General features: G+C 44.4%; 1 protein-coding gene across 1 annotated transcript in view; it reads right to left on the reverse strand.

The window, feature by feature from the left end:
- The window catches only part of myot (myotilin), a 42,531-nt gene that overhangs the window by 6,698 nt on the left and 14,993 nt on the right, over positions 1-20,840 (reverse strand). Inside the window, exons 3-10 of the mRNA XM_055159576.1 lie at positions 20,440-20,554; positions 20,189-20,363; positions 16,124-16,274; positions 13,813-13,908; positions 5,282-5,319; positions 4,998-5,136; positions 1,158-1,365; positions 68-233 (exon numbers count right to left, since the gene is read on the reverse strand). Of these exons, the coding sequence (XP_055015551.1) occupies positions 68-233; positions 1,158-1,365; positions 4,998-5,136; positions 5,282-5,319; positions 13,813-13,908; positions 16,124-16,274; positions 20,189-20,363; positions 20,440-20,554 (1,088 nt within the window). The remainder of the gene's footprint in view (positions 1-67; positions 234-1,157; positions 1,366-4,997; positions 5,137-5,281; positions 5,320-13,812; positions 13,909-16,123; positions 16,275-20,188; positions 20,364-20,439; positions 20,555-20,840) is intronic.

The raw sequence follows: 20,840 nt of genomic DNA on the forward strand, positions 1-20,840 counted from the left end.
CGGCGTAAATAGGAAGTGACCCTCATAATGTGACAGTTTAAACTCTTACAGACACTAGTGCACTGACCTCATGCGGTTGGGGTCGATGCGCAGCATGTCTTTGTCCTTCTTCCAGAAGAGCTGAGGAGGAGGAGAGGCGTCCACTTTACACTCTAACCGCACAGAGTCGCCCTCTAGAGCTCGGGAGTTCAACATCTTCTGCACGAAGGCGGGCGGGCGCAGGGCTTCCTGAGCTGGAGGACAGAGCACGTTCAATACAGAAACATAAACTTATCTGTTTATATAAACTTATATAAAAAGGTAAACAGTGCAGATCCCCACGTTTACATCAAGATTTTTAATTCAGAATTAATTGTGCAGAATTAAATAGTTCTGAATTAACATTTTCTCCTGGGAGTTTACATGGAAATAATCATTCCGAATTCAGGTTTACATTGGAAAATACGTTAAATTGCCTTTATTTAATTCCGCTCAGCGTCTGGGGGCGGGGAAGGTTCTGATTGGGCAGAGACACCAACGGATTTATGTCGACTGGAAGAAAACACACACTTCAGCTGCTCCCGGCTTTTCTGTTGTTCTGATGATAATTGTGAAGCAGCAGCTGGAGAATTGTCTCATCACACTTTACGTCTGTCGGCTGAGGAGGAGAAGGGAAGAGTGTCGGAGAAGGAGGAAGAAGACAAAACCTCAGCTCACTCCCACATCCTGCTCACAAATCCAAAGAGACGAGGAGGAAAGTCTGAAGTCAGGACTGGTGGAGTCGGATCGTCTGGATCGAGCAGGCGCCGAAGCACCAGCATTATTTTTAACAAGAATAAACGTGAAACATGATCCAGGATGAAATTCATACGATTTTAAAATTGGAATAAACCAAACACTTAGTTCGGAATTAAGGTTCATTCTGAATAATCATTTTTGTTTACATGGTCTTTTTAAAGCGGAATTAATTTTGATTCAGAATTAAATTATTTTTATTTGGAATTAAAGCTCTCATGTAAACGTGGCACACATATATATACACACATAGATAAACACATATAAACACATATTTAAACACATATATACACACATATTTAAAACACATATAAAAACACACATATAAACACATATATAACACATATTTAAACACATATATAAACACATATGGAGTGTCTTACCTATGACGTCGAGCCTCATGCTGAACCTGCTCTCTCCGGCTCTGTTTCGTGCCACACACTCGTACACTCCGGCGTGGTGCACGGTGACGATCTCGATGATGAAGGAGTGGAGCCCTTTCTCACACACCAACATCTTGTGGTAGTCGTCGGGGCGGATGGCTTTACCGTCCAGGTACCAGCTCACGTCTGGAGTGGGGAGACCGCCCACCTGCACACAGGGGAGGGACTTTTTTTTAAATGTTTTTTTCACAGTTGCTAAAATAGACAGAGACATCACATCGAAAAGCATTATGGGATTAGCCAGGCTGGTGCCACCTAGTGCAGGGGTCGGCAACCCGCGGCTCCGGAGCCGCATGTGGCTCTTTAGCTCTCCCCTAGTGGCTCCCTGGAGCTTTTTCAAAAATGAGTGAAAATGGAAAAGGAATGATTTTTTTGGTTGTTGTTTTAATCTGGTTTGTTTAGGGGTAAAACCCTCGTTCATCTGCTCATGGATCTGATCCATCAGCTGTGTGTGAATGAAACATAACAAAACACATGAAAAGTGTTTCAGCAGAACAAACAGATGAGCTGAAGTGGGGGTGGTGTCCACCTCCACCTGAGAAGTGCTTTTCCCAAAAATAAAACAACAAAAAAAACACGTGCGCAGACGAACGCTCAGAACAACATAACGAACCAAACGGATTCACACTTCTGTCCGGATGCTGCACCACATCGAGTGCAGAGGACCAGAGCAGCCGACCTGTGGTCCACAGAACATTCTCACTTTTCCCGCATGGAACCAGCGCACTGACGACGGCACTGAACCACTCGGACCCAGTTCTTTGCGCTGGTCTCACTCGTCTCCGTCTGGAACCAGGACATGGAGGACGAAGCCTCTGGACCATCTGACCAACACTGGAGCCTCAGCCCCGTCTTGAGGAGCTGTGCTGACTGCCCCGTGTGTTTGGTGCTGCTGCTCCGGGTTTGTTTTCTGAGTGCTGCTGCACGATCAGAAGAAATGTGACTGCTGCTCTGAATACTTCATCATCGTCGTCATAGCAACAGGTAAACGTCGGTCACTTTCAGCGCGTCAGCTCCTAAAACTCCGTTTATCTCAGTTTACACGTAAACGTGAAACCGGAGTTTCCAAAATCTCCACTCCAGCCGGAGTTTTTAGAAAGATTCGTTTTCGCCGTTTGTGTGTAAACGAAGGGAAATGTCTCCGTTTTTAAAAATCCCCGTGTCCGTGTAAACGGGGCCTAAACGACAAAGGAATAAACACTAACACCTGATTTCAGCGGCTACAGACGGAGCAGCGAGTGTGAGAGGGTCACAGACGCATCATGATGTTCTTTTGTATTTGAAGTCGACTGAGTCATTTTAATAGTCGGTTTATAAAGTTCATATCCTGAGTCTGTGTCGCCTTCATATTAGGTTTATAAAAGACTTTTCATTCTTTGCGTCTCCAGGCAGGTTTGGTTTTTGTTTTTTTAGGCCAAAATGGCTCTTTGAACAGTTTGAGTCGCCGTCCCCTGGTCTAGTGTCTCCGCTCAATTTCATTTCTCTCCAGCGACTAGAATCAAAATACACTAGACAGTTTACAAGAGCCACAGAAGTTGTAGTGTGTAGTGTGTAGTGTGTGTAGTGTGTGTAGTGTGTAGTGTGTGTAGTGTGTGTAGTGTGTGTAGTGTGTAGTGTGTGTAGTGTGTGTGTGTGTGTGTAGTGTGTGTAGTGTGTGTGTGTGTGTGTAGTGTGTAGTGTGTTAGTGTGTGTAGTGTGTACGTGTGTGTATGTGTGTGTACGTGTGTGTAGTGGTTGTGTGAGTATGTGTGTGTACGTGTGAGTATGTGTGTGTAGTGTGTAGTGTGTGTAGTGTGATCGTGTGTGTACGTGTGTAGTGTGTACGTGTGTGTAGTGTGTAGTGTGTGTAGTGTGTACGTGTGTGTACGTGTGTGTGTAGTGTGTGTAGTGTGTAGTGTGTACGTGTGTGTAGTGTGTGTAGTGTGTAGTGTGTGTAGTGTGTAGTGTGTGTAGTGTGTACGTGTGTGTAGTGTGTGTAGTGTGTAGTGTGTGTAGTGTGTACGTGTGTGTAGTGTGTGTAGTGTGTTAGTGTGGTACGTGCAGTTTGTGTAGTGTGTGTGTGTGTAATGTGTAGCGTGTAGTGTGTACGTGTAGTGTGTAGTGTGTGTGTGTAGTGTGTCGTGTGTAGTGTGTACGTGTGTACGTGTGTGTACGTGTGTGTAGTGTGTAGCGTGTACGTGTGTGTAGTGTGTGTAGTGTGTAGTGTGTAGTGTGTAGTGTGTGAGTGTGTGTAGTGTGTAGTGTGTGTAGTATGTGTAGTGTGTACGTGTGTGTACGTGTGTGTAGTGTGTAGCGTGTAGTGTGTGTAGTGTGTAGTGTGTGTAGTGTGTGTGTGTGTGTAGTGTGTAGTGTGTACGTGTGTGTAGTGTTGTGTGTAGTGTGTAGCGTGTAGTGTGTGTGTGTGTAGTGTGTAGTGTGTGTGTTAGTGTGTTAGTGTGTGTAGTGTGTGTAGTGTGTAGTGTGGTGTGTGTGTAGTGTAGTGTGTAACGTGTGTGTACGTGTGTGTGTATGTGTGTGTGTGTGTGTACGTGTGTGTAGTGTGTGTAGTGTGTGTAGTGTGTAGTGTGTGTGTGTGTGTGTCGTGTGTGTACGTGTGTGTAGTGTGTGTAGTGTGTGTAGTAGTGTGCATGTAGTGTGTGTGTGTAGTGTGTAGTGTGTGTAGTGTGTGTAGTGTGTAGTGTGTAGTGTGTGTGTAGTATGTGTAGTGTGTACGTGTGTGTACGTGTGTGTGTATGTTGTGTGTGTGTGTATGTGTATGTGTGTGTGTACGTGTGTGTAGTGTGTAGTGTGTAGTGTGTACGTGTGTGTAGTGTGTGTAGTGTGTAGTGTGTACGTGTGTGTAGTGTGTACGTGTGTGTAGTGTGTGTAGTGTGTACGTGTGTGTAGTGTGTGTAGTGTGTAGTGTGTGTAGTGTGTGTAGTGTGTACGTGTGTGTAGTGTGTGTGTGTGTGTGTGTGTGTGTGTATGTGTGTGTAGTGTGTACGTGTGTGTGTGTGTGTGTGTGTGTGTGTGTGTGTGTGTGTGTAGTGTGTGTGTGTGTGTGTAGTGTGTGTGTGTGTGTGTGTAGTAGTGTGTGTGTAGTGTGTAGTGTGTGTGTGTAGTGTGTACGTGTGTGTGTGTATGTGTGTGTAGTGTGTAGTGTGTACGTGTGTGTATGTGTGTGTAGTGTGTGTGTGTGTAGTGGTGTTGTGTACGTGTGTGTGTGTGTGTGTGTGTGTGTGTGTGTGTGTGTGTGTGTGTGTGTGTACGTGTGTACGTGTGTGTGTGTGTGTAGTGTGTGTGTGTGTGTGTGTTAGTGTGTAGTGTGTGTGTGTGTGTGTAGTGTGTGTGTGTAGTGTGTAGTGTGGTACGTGTGTACGTGTGTAGTGTGTAGTGTGTGTGTGTGTGTGTGTGTGTGTAGTGTGTAGTGTGTGTTGTGTATGTGTGTGTGTATGTGTGTGTAGTGTGTAGTGTGTGTGTGTATGTGTCGTGTGTGTGTGTGTGTGTGTGTGTAGTGTGTAGTGTGTACGTGTGTGTAGTGTGTGTACGTGTGTGTGTAGTGTGTAGTGTGTATGTGTGTGTAGTGTGTAGTGTGTTCGTGTGTGTACGTGTGTGTGTGTATACGTGTGTGTACGTGTGTGTAGTGTGTAGTGTGTTCGTGTGTGTACGTGTGTGTGTGTGTACGTGTGTGTAGTGTGTAGTGTGTATGTGTGTGTAGTGTGTAGTGTGTTCGTGTGTGTACGTGTGTGTGTGTGTAGTGTGTACGTGTGTGTAATGTGGTCAAACGTGGAGTATCTGGACCTTAAAGTCGATCCTGCAGAACCTGCCCTCCTCCACGGTCAGGTCCTGGGGGATCTGGAGGAACCTCGGAGCGTAGCACTTCTCCTGAATGGCCGGACCTTCGTTTGCCTTCTCGTCCGATCCGGAGTGGTGTCGCCCCCTGCAGGTGACACACGGCCGTTTTTAGACTCGCTCAAAAACATGTTCTGATCCACATGTGACGGTTCTGCGGGACTACGGAGCGTTAATAACTTGGTGTTTAGTGATGAAAAAGGGAAATACGTTGAACAAATCCTGAGTCTTACCAGAGTCCTCCAGTGTGTCGTCCCTCTGGAGAATCTGGCTGCAGCAGAAAAGAAAAACATTACAGTTAAAATGTGCGTTGGGAAAGTGACTTTTAAAACATATTCCCCTACAGATTACAGATTACACACACCAAAATGTAGTTTGTAACATAATCCATTAAATTACTTAAAGTGAGTAATGTAATCTGATTACTTTGGATTACTTGATTTGCTGTAGAGAAACAAAGACGAGGAAATCTTCACATAAGAAGTTTTGTCTGATAAAAGAAAATAAAAAGTCCAGACTTTACTGAACCAAATAAAAAATATTATTGATAGAAGAAGAAGAAACACGTCCACACAGCAGGATTTAGTCCTGTTAAATCTTGTTTGAGACATAGTTTAGTCCTGGTTTAGTCCTGGTTTAGTCTTAGCTTAGTCCTGGTTTAGTCTTGGTTTAGTCCTGTTTTAGTCCTGGTTTAGTCTTGGTTTAGTCCTGGTTTAGACGTGGTTTAGTCCTGGTTTTGACGTGGTTTAGTCCTGGTTTAGTCTGGTCTCTGTTTCAGTCCCTGTCTCAGTCCTGGTCTCAATCACGGTCTGGTCCCGGTCTGGTCTCTGCCTCAGTCCCGGTCTTGTCCTGGTCTCAATCACGGTCTTGTCCTGGTCTGATCCCGGTCCCAGTCCCGGTCTGGTCTCTGTCTCAGTCCCGGTCTCAGTCCTGGTCTGATCCCGGTCTAAGTTCTGGTTTCAGTCCCGGTCTGGTCTCTGTCTCAGTCCCTGGTCTCAGTCCCGGTCTCTATCACGGTCTGGTCCTGGTCTGGTCCCGGTCTCAGTCCCTGTCTCAGTCCTGGTCTGGTCTCGGTCTCAGTCTCAGTCAAACAGAGCTTTATTTTATTTTTTTATATTTCTATTGGATATGTTTTACTTTTATTGTGCAGTACTTTGGAAACTGTTTTTTTAATGAAATGTGCTGAAGAAATAAAACTAGATTAGATTGAATTTAAATGTTTTTTTGTTTTTGTTTCACTTTTCTGACGTGAGTTTGTTTGGACAGTTCAGTCCGTCGCGGAGGAGAGGGACAGAGGGACGAGGGACGACGGACGAGGGACGAGGGACAAGGACAAGGGGGCTTTGTTGAACTCATCCTGAAAATAGAAGCTCCAGCCCCACAGACCACAGGACAGAGACCAGAGACAGAGACAGAGACAGAGACAGAGAGACAGAGACAGAGACAGAGACACAGAGACAGAGACAGAGACAGAGACAGAGACAGAGACAGAGACAGAGAGACAGAGACAGAGACAGAGACACAGAGACACAGAGACAGAGACAGAGACAGAGACACAGAGACAGAGACACAGAGACAGAGACAGAGACAGAGACAGAGACAGAGACAGAGACAGAGAGACAGAGACAGAGAGAGACAGAGACAGAGACAGAGAGACAGAGACAGAGACAGAGACAGAGACAGAGACAGAGAGAGACAGAGAGACACAGAGACAGAGAGAGACAGAGACACAGAGACAGAGACAGAGACAGAGACAGAGACAGAGACAGAGAGAGACAGAGACAGAGAGAGACAGAGAGACAGAGAGACAGAGACAGAGACAGAGACAGAGACAGAGAGACGAGAGACAGAGACACAGAGACAGAGACAGAGACAGAGACAGAGACAGAGACAGAGACAGAGAGAGACAGAGACAGAGAGAGACAGAGACAGAGACAGAGACAAGAGACAGAGAGACAGAGAGACAGAGACAGAGACAGAGACAGAGACAGAGACACAGAGACAGAGACACAGAGAGACAGAGACAGAGACAGAGACAGAGACAGAGACAGAGACAGAGACAGAGAGACAGAGACAGAGAGACAGAGACACAGAGACAGAGACAGAGACAGACAGAGACAGAGAGACAGAGACAGAGACACAGAGAGAGACAGAGAGACAGAGACACAGAGAGACACAGAGACACAGAGACAGAGAGAGACAGAGACAGAGAGACAGAGACAGAGAGACAGAGACACAGAGACAGAGAGAGACAGAGACAGAGACAGAGACAGACAGAGCACACAGGGACAGTGTAGGACGGGGGTCTCCAACCTCCAACCTGAAGCTCGCCAAAGAATCCCTCAATTATGAACAGAGTGAATATTAAAACTGTAAATGGACCTGGTCAAACAGAAGTAAACAACAAGACCAAAACTTCAAGTTAATTCATCTGATATAAAAATGTATTGAACAGATACATATGTGCTCTAGTTTATCAAACTGTTCCATATGTTTTAAACAGACCATGTATGAAACATGGAACAAAAATTATTTCCCAAATTTCAAAGACCCAAAAATCCTGTAAATAAATGGATGTATTTCATCATATCTTGTGTTATTCCATCTTTGAACTGTTGATGAAGGGACATGATTAAAAAAAAAAAAATGTATTTAAAATGATAAAAATTTGCTTGGAAGGACTGACATATTTTATAGGCGAGTTTTGTTGTTGACAAAAGCGCGCGTTGCATGCTGGGAATTATTTTGGTCAGCGGCAAGAAACACTAATTGAACATGACGGACGGAGCGAGAAAGCACGTAAAGGGTATTGATCCCGGTTATTTATCCACTCTAACGGCAGACGACCCAAGACCATTTGACCAGAAATTGGTCATAAACATCGATGGACGACAAATCACCCTTTTCAACCCCGACAAAAGGTGAAACCAAACCAAATTTCTGGTCAGAATCTCCAACTACCTGGACAAATATTCACTTGGGCGATATCCACAATGACTTGGTGTAAACTCCTGGGCCATTCACAGCAGAAAAGATGAAAACCTCCAAGAGTCTGGATGTGTTGTTGAACTTGTTGGAGTCCACGGTTTGTTAGGATCTTCTACGTTTGCTCTGCGGATGTTTGAAAGTCGTTTAATTCACCGTTAGTGGTTCTTTTCACTCAGAATACGAAAAAGACATTTTCCTTCTTCTGTGCTTCTATTTGTGCATCCGATAATGCAGCAGGACTTTACCATTATCGGGGAGAAATACACGAGGTTACGCACTGTGTTTGACGCTACCGTGTTTCTTTCCTCCGACCAAAATATTTCCCAGCAGCAACGCGGGCTTTTAATAACAATGACGTCAACTGAAACTCGCCTATAGCACGGGTGTCAAACATACGGCCCGGGGGCCAGATCTGGCCCTCCAAGACCTTTAATCTGGCCCTACTAAAATATTTTAATTATATTTTCTATTAAAATCTTGTTAATTTTCTGCGGTGTTTATCACAGCAGCGTCTCTGTGCATGGAGGCCTCCCACCAGAGCAGCTCAAATGAATCCTCGCCTCTTTTAAAGGACGATCGTTTTGACTGTTGACCGTGACACCCTCATCAGAAAAATGTCCAACATGAGAAAAGTGGAGCCGAGTGCAGGATTTTACAACAAAAATTGACTTATTCCTGTTTACAGACAAGTTCATGTTAAAACTTTGTGTTGAATTTGTATTTTTCTTAAAGTTTCAGGTTGTTACATAATGTTTATAAATATTTGTAAAAAGAAAGAGTTCATCAATTCAAAAAGATTTCTGTAATAGATTTGTGTTTCTCTGCACAAATATTTGAACTTATTGTTATTTTGGGGTTTATATGACATGAGTTTTCTGATCCAGACACTTTGGGATCAAAGTCGGTTGGACACGACGCCCGGAACAACATGAGTTTGACACTTTTGATTTATAGAAGTAGTTTCTTTCATTTTGAAGTAATATTAAAGTTTTCAGAAGAAAAAAGCGACAAATGATGTAAAATCCTGCACCTTCTACTTGTTTGTACAATTTTCCCTCCGTTACTTTTCCCTCCGTTACCATGAACTTTCTTAATAAAAAATCTCATGCGTCAAAAAGTCAGAGGTTTTTCCACCTAATCTTGTTCCATATGGTAGAAAACTATATGAAGCAAATATTCAAACCAGTTTGTTAAGGATATGGAAGTGAGAACCAAGAGTTATCACTGTTTGGATTTATTGACCAAAAAGTGCTGCATATTTCATTCCCTCCGTTACCGACATGACGTCACTGCAGAAACCAACGTCATCAGATTCTAAAACGTGAATGAAACCGATTCAGACGACAGATCATTAAGGATGTGAAGTGTCTGGATCTCGGTCTGAGTTTTGCTTTTTTGTTTGTTTTTCGTCGTTAACTGGGGCACAGGAGAATGGGCTGCGGAGGACGGAGGACGTGACCCGGGACACGGGACACGAGGCCCTCGGAGGGGGGGGGGGGCACAGCCAAATGAGGACCGGACCAAACACAGAGACACAGAGGACGAGTCCGGATGAACAGAAACACGTGGGGACAGCTCGGACTAAACCAACACGATCAGAGGAAATCCACACTCTTCACTCGTCTCTCGTCGAGACACTAATGTCCTGGTTTATTCCTGGTTTAGTCCTGGTTTGGACCTGGTTTAGTCCTGGTTTAGACCTGGTTTAGACCTGGTTTAGTCCTGGTTTAGTCCTGGTTTAGTTTAGTCCTGGTTTAGTCCTGGTTTAGTCCTGGTTTAGTCCTGGTTTAGTCCTGGTTTGGTCCTGGTTTAGTCCTGGTTTAGACCTGGTTTAGACCTGGTTTAGTCCTGGTTTAGTCCTGGTTTAGACCTGGTTTAGACCTGGTTTAGACCTGGTTTAGTCCTGGTTTAGTCCTGGTTTAGTCCTGGTTTAGTCCTAGTTTAGTCCTGGTTTAGACCTGGTTTAGTCCTGGTTTAGTCCTGGTTTAGTCCTGGTTTAGTCCTGGTTTAGTCCTGGTTTAGACCTAGTTTAGTCCTGGTTTAGTCCTGGTTTAGTCCTGGATTAGTCCTTGTTTTACTCTTGGTTTAGACCTGGTTTAGTCCTGGTTTAGTCTTTGTTTTAGTCCTGGTTTTAGTCCTGGTTTAGTCCTGGTTTTAGTCCTGGTTTAGTCCTGTTTTAGACCTGGTTTAGTCCTGGTTTAGTCCAATTTTAGCCTTGGTTTAGTCCTGGTTTAGTCCTATTTTAGTCCTGGTTTCGTCCTGGTTTAGTCCTATTTTAGTCCTATTTTAGTCCTGGTTTAGTCCTGCTTTAGTCCTGTTTTAGTCCTGTTTTAGTCCTAGTTTAGTCCTGGTTTAGTCCTGGTTTAGTCCTGGTTTTCCCAAACACAGAGACAGGCGGGGACAGCTCGGGCTAAACCAACACGATCAGAGTAAATCCATACTCTTCACTGAGTTTCCATTGCGCTTCGTCGGCGTCCGGCGTCCGACAGCAGAGCAACGATCTCACTCTGAAAATCTGTGTTAAAACTCGTCGATAAATCTTTGTTTAGTATCGACGTAACCCGGAGATAACCTGAGGAGCAGAGTCCACACACCAGCCGCCCACAAACAACAACAGGAATGTGACTGTGATCAGAGGAATAAACAAACTCACTTCAAGTATTTAAGCGTTCAAGAGTTAAAGGTTGTATAGAGGATTTTTTAAGGGAAGTGAAATACAGCGACCGTCCTTTTTCAAATGTTGTGCATGTGTGACACCACCTTCCTCGGTAGAAACATCTCCTCCTCCCGCCTCTTTACTCTACAAATCACACTCCTACTGTTGAAGTGAACTGCCTAGAAATATTTTTAGCGACCGACGCGTCAGTTTTTAGACCCTTCGGACTTTCTTTTGCGGCGAACTGGTCGTGGATTCTCGTCCGCCGTCGCAACAAACTTTGTGCGAATTGCGAGGAAGCTACAGTTTGAAAAAGCCTCAAAGAACCGCCGCATAAACCACGTAATCCCCGAGCGCCGACGACTCAGTTACACTAAAAATGTAGGGAGTTTGACTGACAACCTAACAGCCAATAGAAAAAGAGGGAGCCTCGTTTTCTATTGGCTGATGTTTATCTGGCCTCACTACGTCCACAACTGATAGATTTTTTTGGTCATCATAATTAGAAGGCTGCTGCGTCTCTGTAATGGTATTTTAAACTTTCAATGACAATTTAAAACAAAAAAAAAAAAAAAAAATCCTCCATACAACCTTTAAAGGTTGTATGGAGGATTTTTTTTTTGTTTCAAATTGTCAATGAAAGTTTAAAATACCATTACAGAGACGCAGCAGCTTTGTAATTACGATGACCAAAAAAAAAAGAATAAAAAATTTATCAACTGTGGACGTGTTGAGGCCAGATAAAACATCAGCCAATAGAAAACGAGGCTGCCTCTTTACCTATTGGCTGTCAGGTCATCATCAATCAAACTCCCTACGTTTTAGTGTAATTGACTCGTCGGGATGCAAGGGATCACGTGGTTTATGCAGCGGTTCTTAGAGGCTTTTTCAAACTGTTCACTTCCTCACAAAGTTTGTTGCGATGGCGGACGAGAATCCACGACCAGTTCGCCGCAAAAGAAAGTTGGTTCTTGAGGTCGCTGAAAGAAGAAGAGAAGGGGAAAAGGAGCAAAGACAAACTGAGGTGATTCTTGGAGATTCCTTCCAGCGATTGCGCGAGTGAAGCGGACGAAGGGTCTAAAAACTCGCATGCACAACATTTGTAAAAGAACTGTCGCTGTATTTCTCTTCCCTTAAAAAATCCTCCATACAACCTTTAAGTCCCACTTTAAAGAGCCACTAAACACTAGGGGTGTGCAAAAATATCAAAATATCGATATATCGTATCATTTAATGTGCTGACACAGTATCGATATTGCGGGCTGCTGCATCGATATATCGTCAAGAGTATTTTAGGTATATTTTCACTAAATTAGTCTGTGTAAGAGCTACAGTTGTGTTGACATTTTCACTGTTTTGAGTAAAATGGATGTTTTTCAAATTCACTTTTTGAAAATATAATTGTATCGAATTGTACTGAATCGAAAGCTCACTGTACAGAAAAGCGTATCGTATCGTGGCCTATGTATCGAGATATGTATCGTATCGGTAACTTCTTAACGATACCCAGCCCTACTAAACATCCAAATTGGAATCATGGTCCATTTTTAAAACAGACAAGGACAGAGACAATTCACAACAACAAACATTTATGTTTTTAAAAAGAGTCACACCAGTGTCTCCACAGACTCGACTGATCTTACTGCACTGAATCTCAGATTGTGAGTGACTTTATTATTTTATTGTCAGATTAAAATTCTTAGTCCGAGGTGTTTTATTTTTGTCGTAACAGACAACACGACATTTGACAGGCAAAAGTCAGGATATGTCATGTGCTTGTCGTCTTTGGTCCTACAGATCATGACCAAACTCTGGGTTGAATTATACTTTAGTACAGAGCTACTTACAAAATGACCAAGTCAAAATGATCTTCCTAATACAAAGTCAAACAAACTGCACTGAAACACTCTGTGCCCCTTTTTTGGACCCTCCCCCACAGTTTGAGAACCTCTTCTTTAAGAGAACTTCCTCTGGCACTTTACACAAAACTGTGAAAAAAGTGAAGGAAGATTTTTAAACCTGTTTTTTAAAGTTCCAAACTGGAGTTTCATTCTTTTCTGGTTTTGCAGTGATATTTACCAGCCTCTGCACGTTTACCAAACCAAACGCACATCGTGACAAACACAGATGCATTTGTCACTTTTGTTAGACAAACTTCAGCCAAATGTGGCAGTAGGTCTGTTCTGTAGATCCGCTCTATGCTGTAGACCTGCTTTGTGCCAACACTGGAACACAAATTTAGACTGGTTTTTGCTTCACGTTTGGTCTTGTTCTTCTAATCAGCCGCACTGTGGGAGGGGCTTGTGTTGGCTGTACGCAGGAAGGAGCGAGAGCGTGAAAAGGCGAGGGGCGGCGTGCTGACGTGAGGCAGGTGGACAGGTAGGATGTTTAGGAAGTTGAACCTGCCCTGTGATGCACGCTGGTACACGAGGGCACACGCTGTCGCAGACGAGCCGTGCATAGGGAGCGTGTGTGTTTGTGATGCGCCGTAGAGTCTCCGCGGGTTTCAAATGAGCGCACAGGCTGCACTGAGACGCCCCACACGCTCCTGCACCCGCTACAAGTTTATTACCAACAGCAGCGGCCGGAATGAAATATGATCACACTTGTTGAGTGTCAGACCTCGAGTGAGAGACAAGACCGAGTCCAAACCGAGACGAGACACGGAGATCTACCCACACGACCTTGGCGATCGACTGGTAGATCGGGATCGACGTATTGAGCACCCCTGATCTAGATCATGCTCCACACCGTAAAACTGAACACAGGTGAAGTGCTTGGACTGAAAATAACTAAGTCATCTGCAAACATTAAATGATTCACAACCAGTTTTACATGTTTTGAGCTTTGTTGACAATTCATCTCTATCCCTGGCCTTATTTTGCTTTATTTTTTCGTGCATATTTGTTAAAAATCTGACATTTGTATCAGAGTCTTTGGTCTTTTTAGAATCAACTACAGCCAGGACATTTGAGTTTTGTCTGGAGGATTTTCAGATTTTGCTTACGGCGGAGTAAAGCTTCAGGAGGAGTGACAAAAGTGATGTAACTACGGTTCTGTGAGTGGTGAACGTCTCCTCTGACAGTCGAGGTGAAACTGGAACCACAGTTCTGCTCTCACCTGGTCCAGGGAGTCGGACAGTTCCTGGTCGAACATGTAGGTGGCGTTGTCGGGCCCCAGCAGCCGGCGAGCCATCCTCTCCTCATAGGACAGTTTCTGTTACACACGAGGACAGGGTTTAAAGACTAAACCAGGACTAAACCAGGTCTAAAACAGGTCTAAACAAGGACTAAACCAGGTCTAAACCAGGTCTAAACAGGACTAAACCAGGACTAAACCAGGTCTAAACCAGGACTAAACCAGGTCTAAACAAGGACTAAACCAGGACTAAACCAGGTCTAAACCAGGTCTAAACAAGGACTAAACCAGGTCTAAACCAGGTCTAAACCAGGAATAAACCAGGACTAAAACAGGACTAAACCAGGTCTAAACAAGGACTAAACCAGGACTAAACCAGGTCTAAACAAGGACTAAACCAGGACTAAAACAGGACTAAACCAGGACTAAACCAGGTCTACAACAGGACTAAACCAGGACTAAAACAGGTCTAAACCAGGTCTAAACCAGGAAAACCAGGTCTAAACAAGGACTAAACCAGGACTAAAACAGGACTAAACCAGGACTAAACCAGGACTAAACCAGGACTAAACCAGGTCTAAAACAGGACTAAACCAGGACTAAACCAGGACTAAACCAGGTCTAAACCAGGACTAAAACCAGGACTAAACCAGGACTAAACCAGGACTAAACCAGGTCTAAACCAGGACTAAACCAGGACTAAAACAGGTCTAAACCAGGTCTAAACCAGGACTAAACCAGGACTAAACCAGGTCTAAACCAGGACTAAACAGGACTAAACCAGGTCTAAACCAGGACTAAACCAGGTCTAACCAGGACTAAACCAGGACTAAACCAGGTCTAAACCAGGACTAAACCAGGACTAAAACCAGGACTAAACCAGGTCTAAACCAGGTCTAAACCAGGACTAAACCAGGACTAAAAACCAGGACTAAACCAGGACTAAACCAGGACTAAACCAGGTCTAAACCAAGGACTAAACCAGGTCTAAAACCAGGACTAAACCAGGACTAAACCAGGTCTAAACCAGGACTAAACCAGGACTAAAACAGGACTAAACCAGGACTAAACCAGGTCTAAACCCTAAACAGGTCTAAACCAGGACTAAACCAGGACTAAAACCAGGTCTAAACCAGGTCTAAACCAGGACTAAACCAGGTCTAAACCAGGACTAAACCAGGTCTAAACCAGGACTAAACCAGGACTAAACCAGGACTAAACCAGGACTAAACCAGGTCTAAACGAGTATTAAACCAGGACTAAACCAGGCCTAAACCAGGTCTAAACCAGGACTAAAACAAGATTAAAAAAGGGTTAAATCAAGACTAAGACAGGACTAAATCAGGACTAAACCAGGACTAAACTAGGACTTCTCATAGGACAGCTTCTGTTACACACAAGGGCAAAGTTTAAAGACTAAACCAGGACTAAACCAAGACCAAACCATGACTAAAACAGGGTTAAACCAGGTCTGTACCAGGGTTAAACAAGTATTAAACCAGGACAAAACTGGGCCAAAACCAGGTCTAAACCAGGACTAAATCAGGACTAAACCAGGTTAACTAGGACTAAAACCAGGACTAAACCAGGACTAAACCAGGACTAAACCAGGAAACCAGGACTAAACCAGGACTAAAACCAGGACTAAACCAGGTCTAAACCAGGACAAAACCAGGACTAAACCAGGTCTAAACCACTAAACCAGGACTAAACCAGGACTAAACCAGGACTAAACCAGGTCTAAACCAGGTCTAAACCAGGACTAAAACCAGGTCTAAACCAGGACTAAACCAGGACTAAACCAGGACTAAACAGGAAAAACCAGGACTCAAACACCAGGACTAAACCAGGACTAAACCAGAACTAAACCAGGACAAACCCAAAACTAAACCAGGACTAAACCAGGTCTAAACCAGGACTAAACCAGGACTAAACCAGGTCTAAACAAGGACTAAACCAGGACTAAACCAGACTAAAACCAGGTCTAAACCAGGACTAAACCAGGTCTAAACCAGGAAACCAGGACTACTAAACCAGGACTAAACCAGGACTAAACCAGGTCTAAACCAGGACTAAACCAGGACTAAACCAGGTCTAAACCAGGACTAAACCAGGACTAAACCAGGACTAAACCAGGACTAAACCAGGGTTAAACCAGAACTAAACCAAGGTTTAAAAAGGGTTAAATCAAGACTAAACTCAGGACTACACCAGGACTAAACCAGGACTAAACCAGGACTAAACCAGGGTTAAACCAGGACTAAACCAGGACTAAACCCGGTGTGGTCCGTACCTGGCTGGTCCTCCTGCGCGCCTCCTTGGACCGGAGCTTCTTCTCCAGGTCTTGGATCAGGGCGTCCTTGGAGCCCTGGATGTCCTCCTCCGTGGAGCGAGCGGAGGACGGACGAGGGGCGATGGTCTTCTTCAGGATGGGCTTCGGCAAACTGAGACCGAGACCGAGACAGAGAGACGGAAACAGAGAAAGAGGAGGAGAGGAAATAAGACGAAAGAACAAAAGCACGATCTCTACAAGGCACAATGACAGGACTTGGTCTGAGTGGGACTCGAGCCTCTGAGGGTCGAGTGGACGGTTTGTAGACGACTTCTCTAACTAATTAACATCAATTAAGGTATGTTCCCCAAGGACTTTTAAAACTGTTGAGACTGAGAATACAAATGTTTCTACACTACAGGAGAATTTGATCGATTTCGGCTGCGATTTGCTTCTCCCCGACCCAACTTAGGCGACGTTCAGACTGCAGGGCTTAACGCTCAATTCAGATTTTTTTGTGAAATCCGATGTTTTTGCGAGGTCGTTCACATTTCCGATTAAATGCGACTTGTATGTGACTCCAGTGTGAACGTTAAACGGCCCGAAAGTGTCCCACATGTGACACTGGAGACACGACGACGTCAACCGCAGCGAGCGTCTCTGTGTTTACGGAAGTTGTCCAAACATGGACGCAGCATCGAGCACCTGGAGATTTTAAAGTTCCTCTCGTACCGGAGCCAGAACATGAACAACTTACTTGTTTTAAAGGTTGTATAGAGGATGTTTTAAAGGGAAAAGAAATACAGCAACAGTCCTTTTTCAAATGTTGTGCATGCGTGACACCACCTTCCTCTTCCACAGCTCCATCAGTAGAAACATCTCCTCCTCCCGCCTCTTTACTCTAGAAATCACACTTGTTTACATCCAGCACGTGTTCAGAATTACTGCTGAAGTGACCTGTCTAGAAATAATTTAACGACCGGCACGTCAGTTTTTAGACTCTTTGCTTCATTCGCGCAATCGCTGGAAGAGATCTCCAAGAATCACGTGTTTGGCTTTGCTCCCTTTTCTTCTTCTCTTCTTCTTTCAGCGACCTCAAAAACGGACTTTCGTTTGTGGCGAACTGGTCGTGGATTTTTGTCCATCATCTCAACAAACTTTGTGCGAACTGCGAGGAAACTACAATTTTAAAAAAAGCCTCTAAGAACTGCTGCATAAACCACATAATCCCTAACAGCCAATAGAAAATGAGGTAGCCTTGTTATCTATTGGCTGATGTTTATCTGCCCTCATTATGTCCACAGATTACAGATTTTCATTCTTTTTTCTTTAATCAGCATAATTACAAGGCTGCTGCATTTCTGTAAGGGTATTTTAAACTTTCATTAACAATTTGAAAAAAAAAAAAAATCCTCCATACAACCTTTAAGGAGGAGATTGAGAAGGAGAAGGACGAGGTTTTTGGTCGTGGTGTTTTGTGGGGCAGCGGCAGCGACGTTCGTTGAAATGAACGTGTGGATGTGGAGACGGAGCCAAGAGTGGTGAGTGGTGATGTGCTTCACTTCAGTCACACGGAGTTCATTAACAATTTTCACCTACTTCAGCGCAGAATAGTGACGTTTGTGTCTTGTTGATAACGTGTAGGTGGATGAATGCACTTTGGACCGTTCACACTGAAGTCACATGTTCAAAAGATCAGATATGTATCAGTTTCAGGAGCACATATCCAAGTGTCCTGGGTCACATTTCAAAAAATCGGATCTGTGTGGTTCAGACTGTCATTAAAAGATCAGATACAGGAACATAGGGGCCAAAACAATCAGATTTGGGTCACTTCAGGCTGCAGTCTGAACGCAGCCTTAGTGTCTTCGTGTGTGATTTTGAAGCTGCTGCGCACATACAGAACTTGCTATAAATATATCAGTGCCGGATAATGTTTACAAATTATATGTAGCTCCAACTATACGTGCATCACGAATTTCAGACTTCCAGTCATCGTGCAATCCACACTGGGAAGGATTTTCTGAAAAAGTGAGAATCAAACCTCCATGTTTGTTTTCCCAGTGGGATGTGTCTATTGACAAAGTCGATCTTTTCAAGTCTTTTGAACCATATCACTTTTGTTTCTGGTTCTGATATTGTCATATTTTAGTTTTGGGATTCGGACATCGTAGTTGTGTGGTTGTTGGATCCTAACAGCGGAAAACGGCTCGAGAAATGGTCTTCGGAAGTTTGCGAACTCCATAACTGCAAAAGTGAATCAGATGTGTGTGACTCAAACCTCTGTTCAAACTGTTTCTCTTCCCAACGGAATTGAAAAATAGTGAAAGGTGAAGGTGATGGCAGGATTGATCCACAGGAAGAACCAAAAAGGAAAACTTTGACTGTCTAAAGGGGTGTTCAGACCAAAGCGTCAAAGCGTCCAGTTTCTATGTAAAGTCGATGTGGACGCGCGACTAGGGTGTGCTGCGTTTTTGCGGCGCATCTTCGGGCGTCAGCGCGGCGCGAATCTGGCGTCGATGCTCTAGACACCAAGAGGCTCCGCGAAACTGAAACAGAACGAACAACACAAATGACATCAGAAACGTCTATGTGTTAAAATCGTTCTTTATCGTCTAATGTACCGTATTTTTCAGACTATAAGTGTCACTTTGTTTCATGGTTTGTGTGTTTCCTGTGACTTATTCTCCGGTGCGACTTAAGGTTCATTCACACCAAAGCGTCAAAGCGTCCAGTTTCTATGTAAAGTCGATGTGGACGCGCGACTAGAGCGTCCTGCGTTTTTGCGGCGCGTCTTCGGCGTCAGCGCGGTGCGAATCTGGCGTCGACGCTCTAGACGCGCGTCCAAGGAAGTTGAAAATGCTGAACTTTTCGAACTTTCAACCAATCAGGGACGAGTATCCAGAGACGCAGCGACGTTATTATCAGGAAGAAAAACCCGAGAACCAGAGACACAAACATGAACGAAGAATAAATATATACACCACAATCACCGAGACGATCACGAGGACTAAACCAGGACTAAACAAGGACTAGACCGAGACTAAGACCGGGACTAAACCAGGACTGATCCAGTGTCATTAGTGGAGTATAAATATAAACTCGCTCCAGTCGTCGAGTCGATTTCCTCCGCTGATGTTTTATGTCATAAAAACACTAAAGTCTCTCAGTCTGGTCTGACATTGTTTCGGGAAAAGACCAGGACCGGGCTCTTGTTTCCAGGGCAACGGACGCGCGTCAAGTATTTTTGTCTCGTTAGTCCACGGCATTAAAAACGCTTGTCGGGGGCGTCTGAACTCAAATGCAAAGGCTCCAAATAGAAGCGTCGAGGTGTTTTTTGATGCTTTGGTGTGAACGACCCAGAGAACATTTTGTATGTGGAGCGCCAAAAAAACAAAACCCCGATCCCTCGGTTACAAATTTATAAAAGTCAACGCCAAAGCGAAAGGCACCAACTGTTCACCAAGAAACACCTTCCACTGCAAAGAGACCAAGACGTGATGTTGCTGTAAAACCACAAGAACAAGAAAGTGCAGCTCAGTCTGTTTGTCTTCTGCTCCTCTACATTAACAAACGGGATTTTGTTTTGTCGTCGCTCCACATACAAAATGTTCTCTGTAAACTTGGGATGATTTAGTCAGTCAAATGTTTCCTTTTTGGTTCTTCCTGTGGATCAATCCTGCCCATCACCTTCACCTTTCACTATTTTTCAATTCCGTTGGGAAGAGAAACAGTTTGAACAGAGGTTTGAGTCACACACATCTGATTCACTTTTGCATTTATGGAGTTCACAAACAGATTTCTCGAGCCGTTTTCCGCTGTTAGGATCCAACAACCACAACAATTAACGATGTCCGAATCCCAAAACTAAAATATGACAATATCAGAACCAGAAACAAAAGCGAAATGGTTCAAAAGACTCGAAAAGATCGACTTTGACAACAGACGCACGGAGGTTTGACGCTCGCTTTTTCAGAAAATCCTTCCCAGTGTGGATTGCGCGATGACCTGAAGTCCGATATTCGTGACGCGCGTATACTTCGCTCACATCGTACGTTTACGGTCACGCGTCGCCGTCAGACTCACATGGAGGGCGTGGGCTTGTACGCGGCGGGCAGAGACACGGCGCTGGGCTGCACTCTGCTCAGGTTCTGGAGGTTCTGCTGCTGCTGCTGAGGGGAGAGGGGGGACGGGGGGGAGTGAGGGGACAGGGGCACCGCCTGGAACCCCGGCGCTCCCCCTCCTCCCACGTGGGGTCCTCCTCCACCACCAACCACCGGGGGGCACTACTCCACCTCCTACTCCTCCTCCTCCACCACCGGGGGGCACTACTCCACCTCCTACTCCTCCTCCTCCGAGCGGCATGCGGGAGGGCATCAGGGGCGAGCGTGAAGGAGACTTGGACCCGGGCAGGACGGAGCAGAGGTAGGCGGCCGGGGCAGAGATGGTGTCCTGCTCACAGGCACAAGGGACAGCAAACAGTCAAATGACAAATCACTAAATTTACTGACGATTGACCAGAATAATAGTGGCCGGTTGACTATTAAAATAATAATAATAATAACTATTTTATGAATCCGTACAGAGTATTATATTTTTTTTTTTTACTTTTATTAACTGTAACACACACATGTAGACCAGAAGTGTCCCGCTGTAGGTTTGCAGATCTTCTAATTAATGTTAATAATTAATGCTAATTAATTAATAAAAATAAATAAATAAATTTAAAAAAATGTAA

Source organism: Boleophthalmus pectinirostris, unplaced genomic scaffold, assembly GCF_026225935.1.
Source record: "Boleophthalmus pectinirostris isolate CB_2022bp ecotype Guang Dong unplaced genomic scaffold, ASM2622593v1 HiC_scaffold_23, whole genome shotgun sequence".
NCBI lineage: Eukaryota > Metazoa > Chordata > Actinopteri > Gobiiformes > Gobiidae > Boleophthalmus > Boleophthalmus pectinirostris.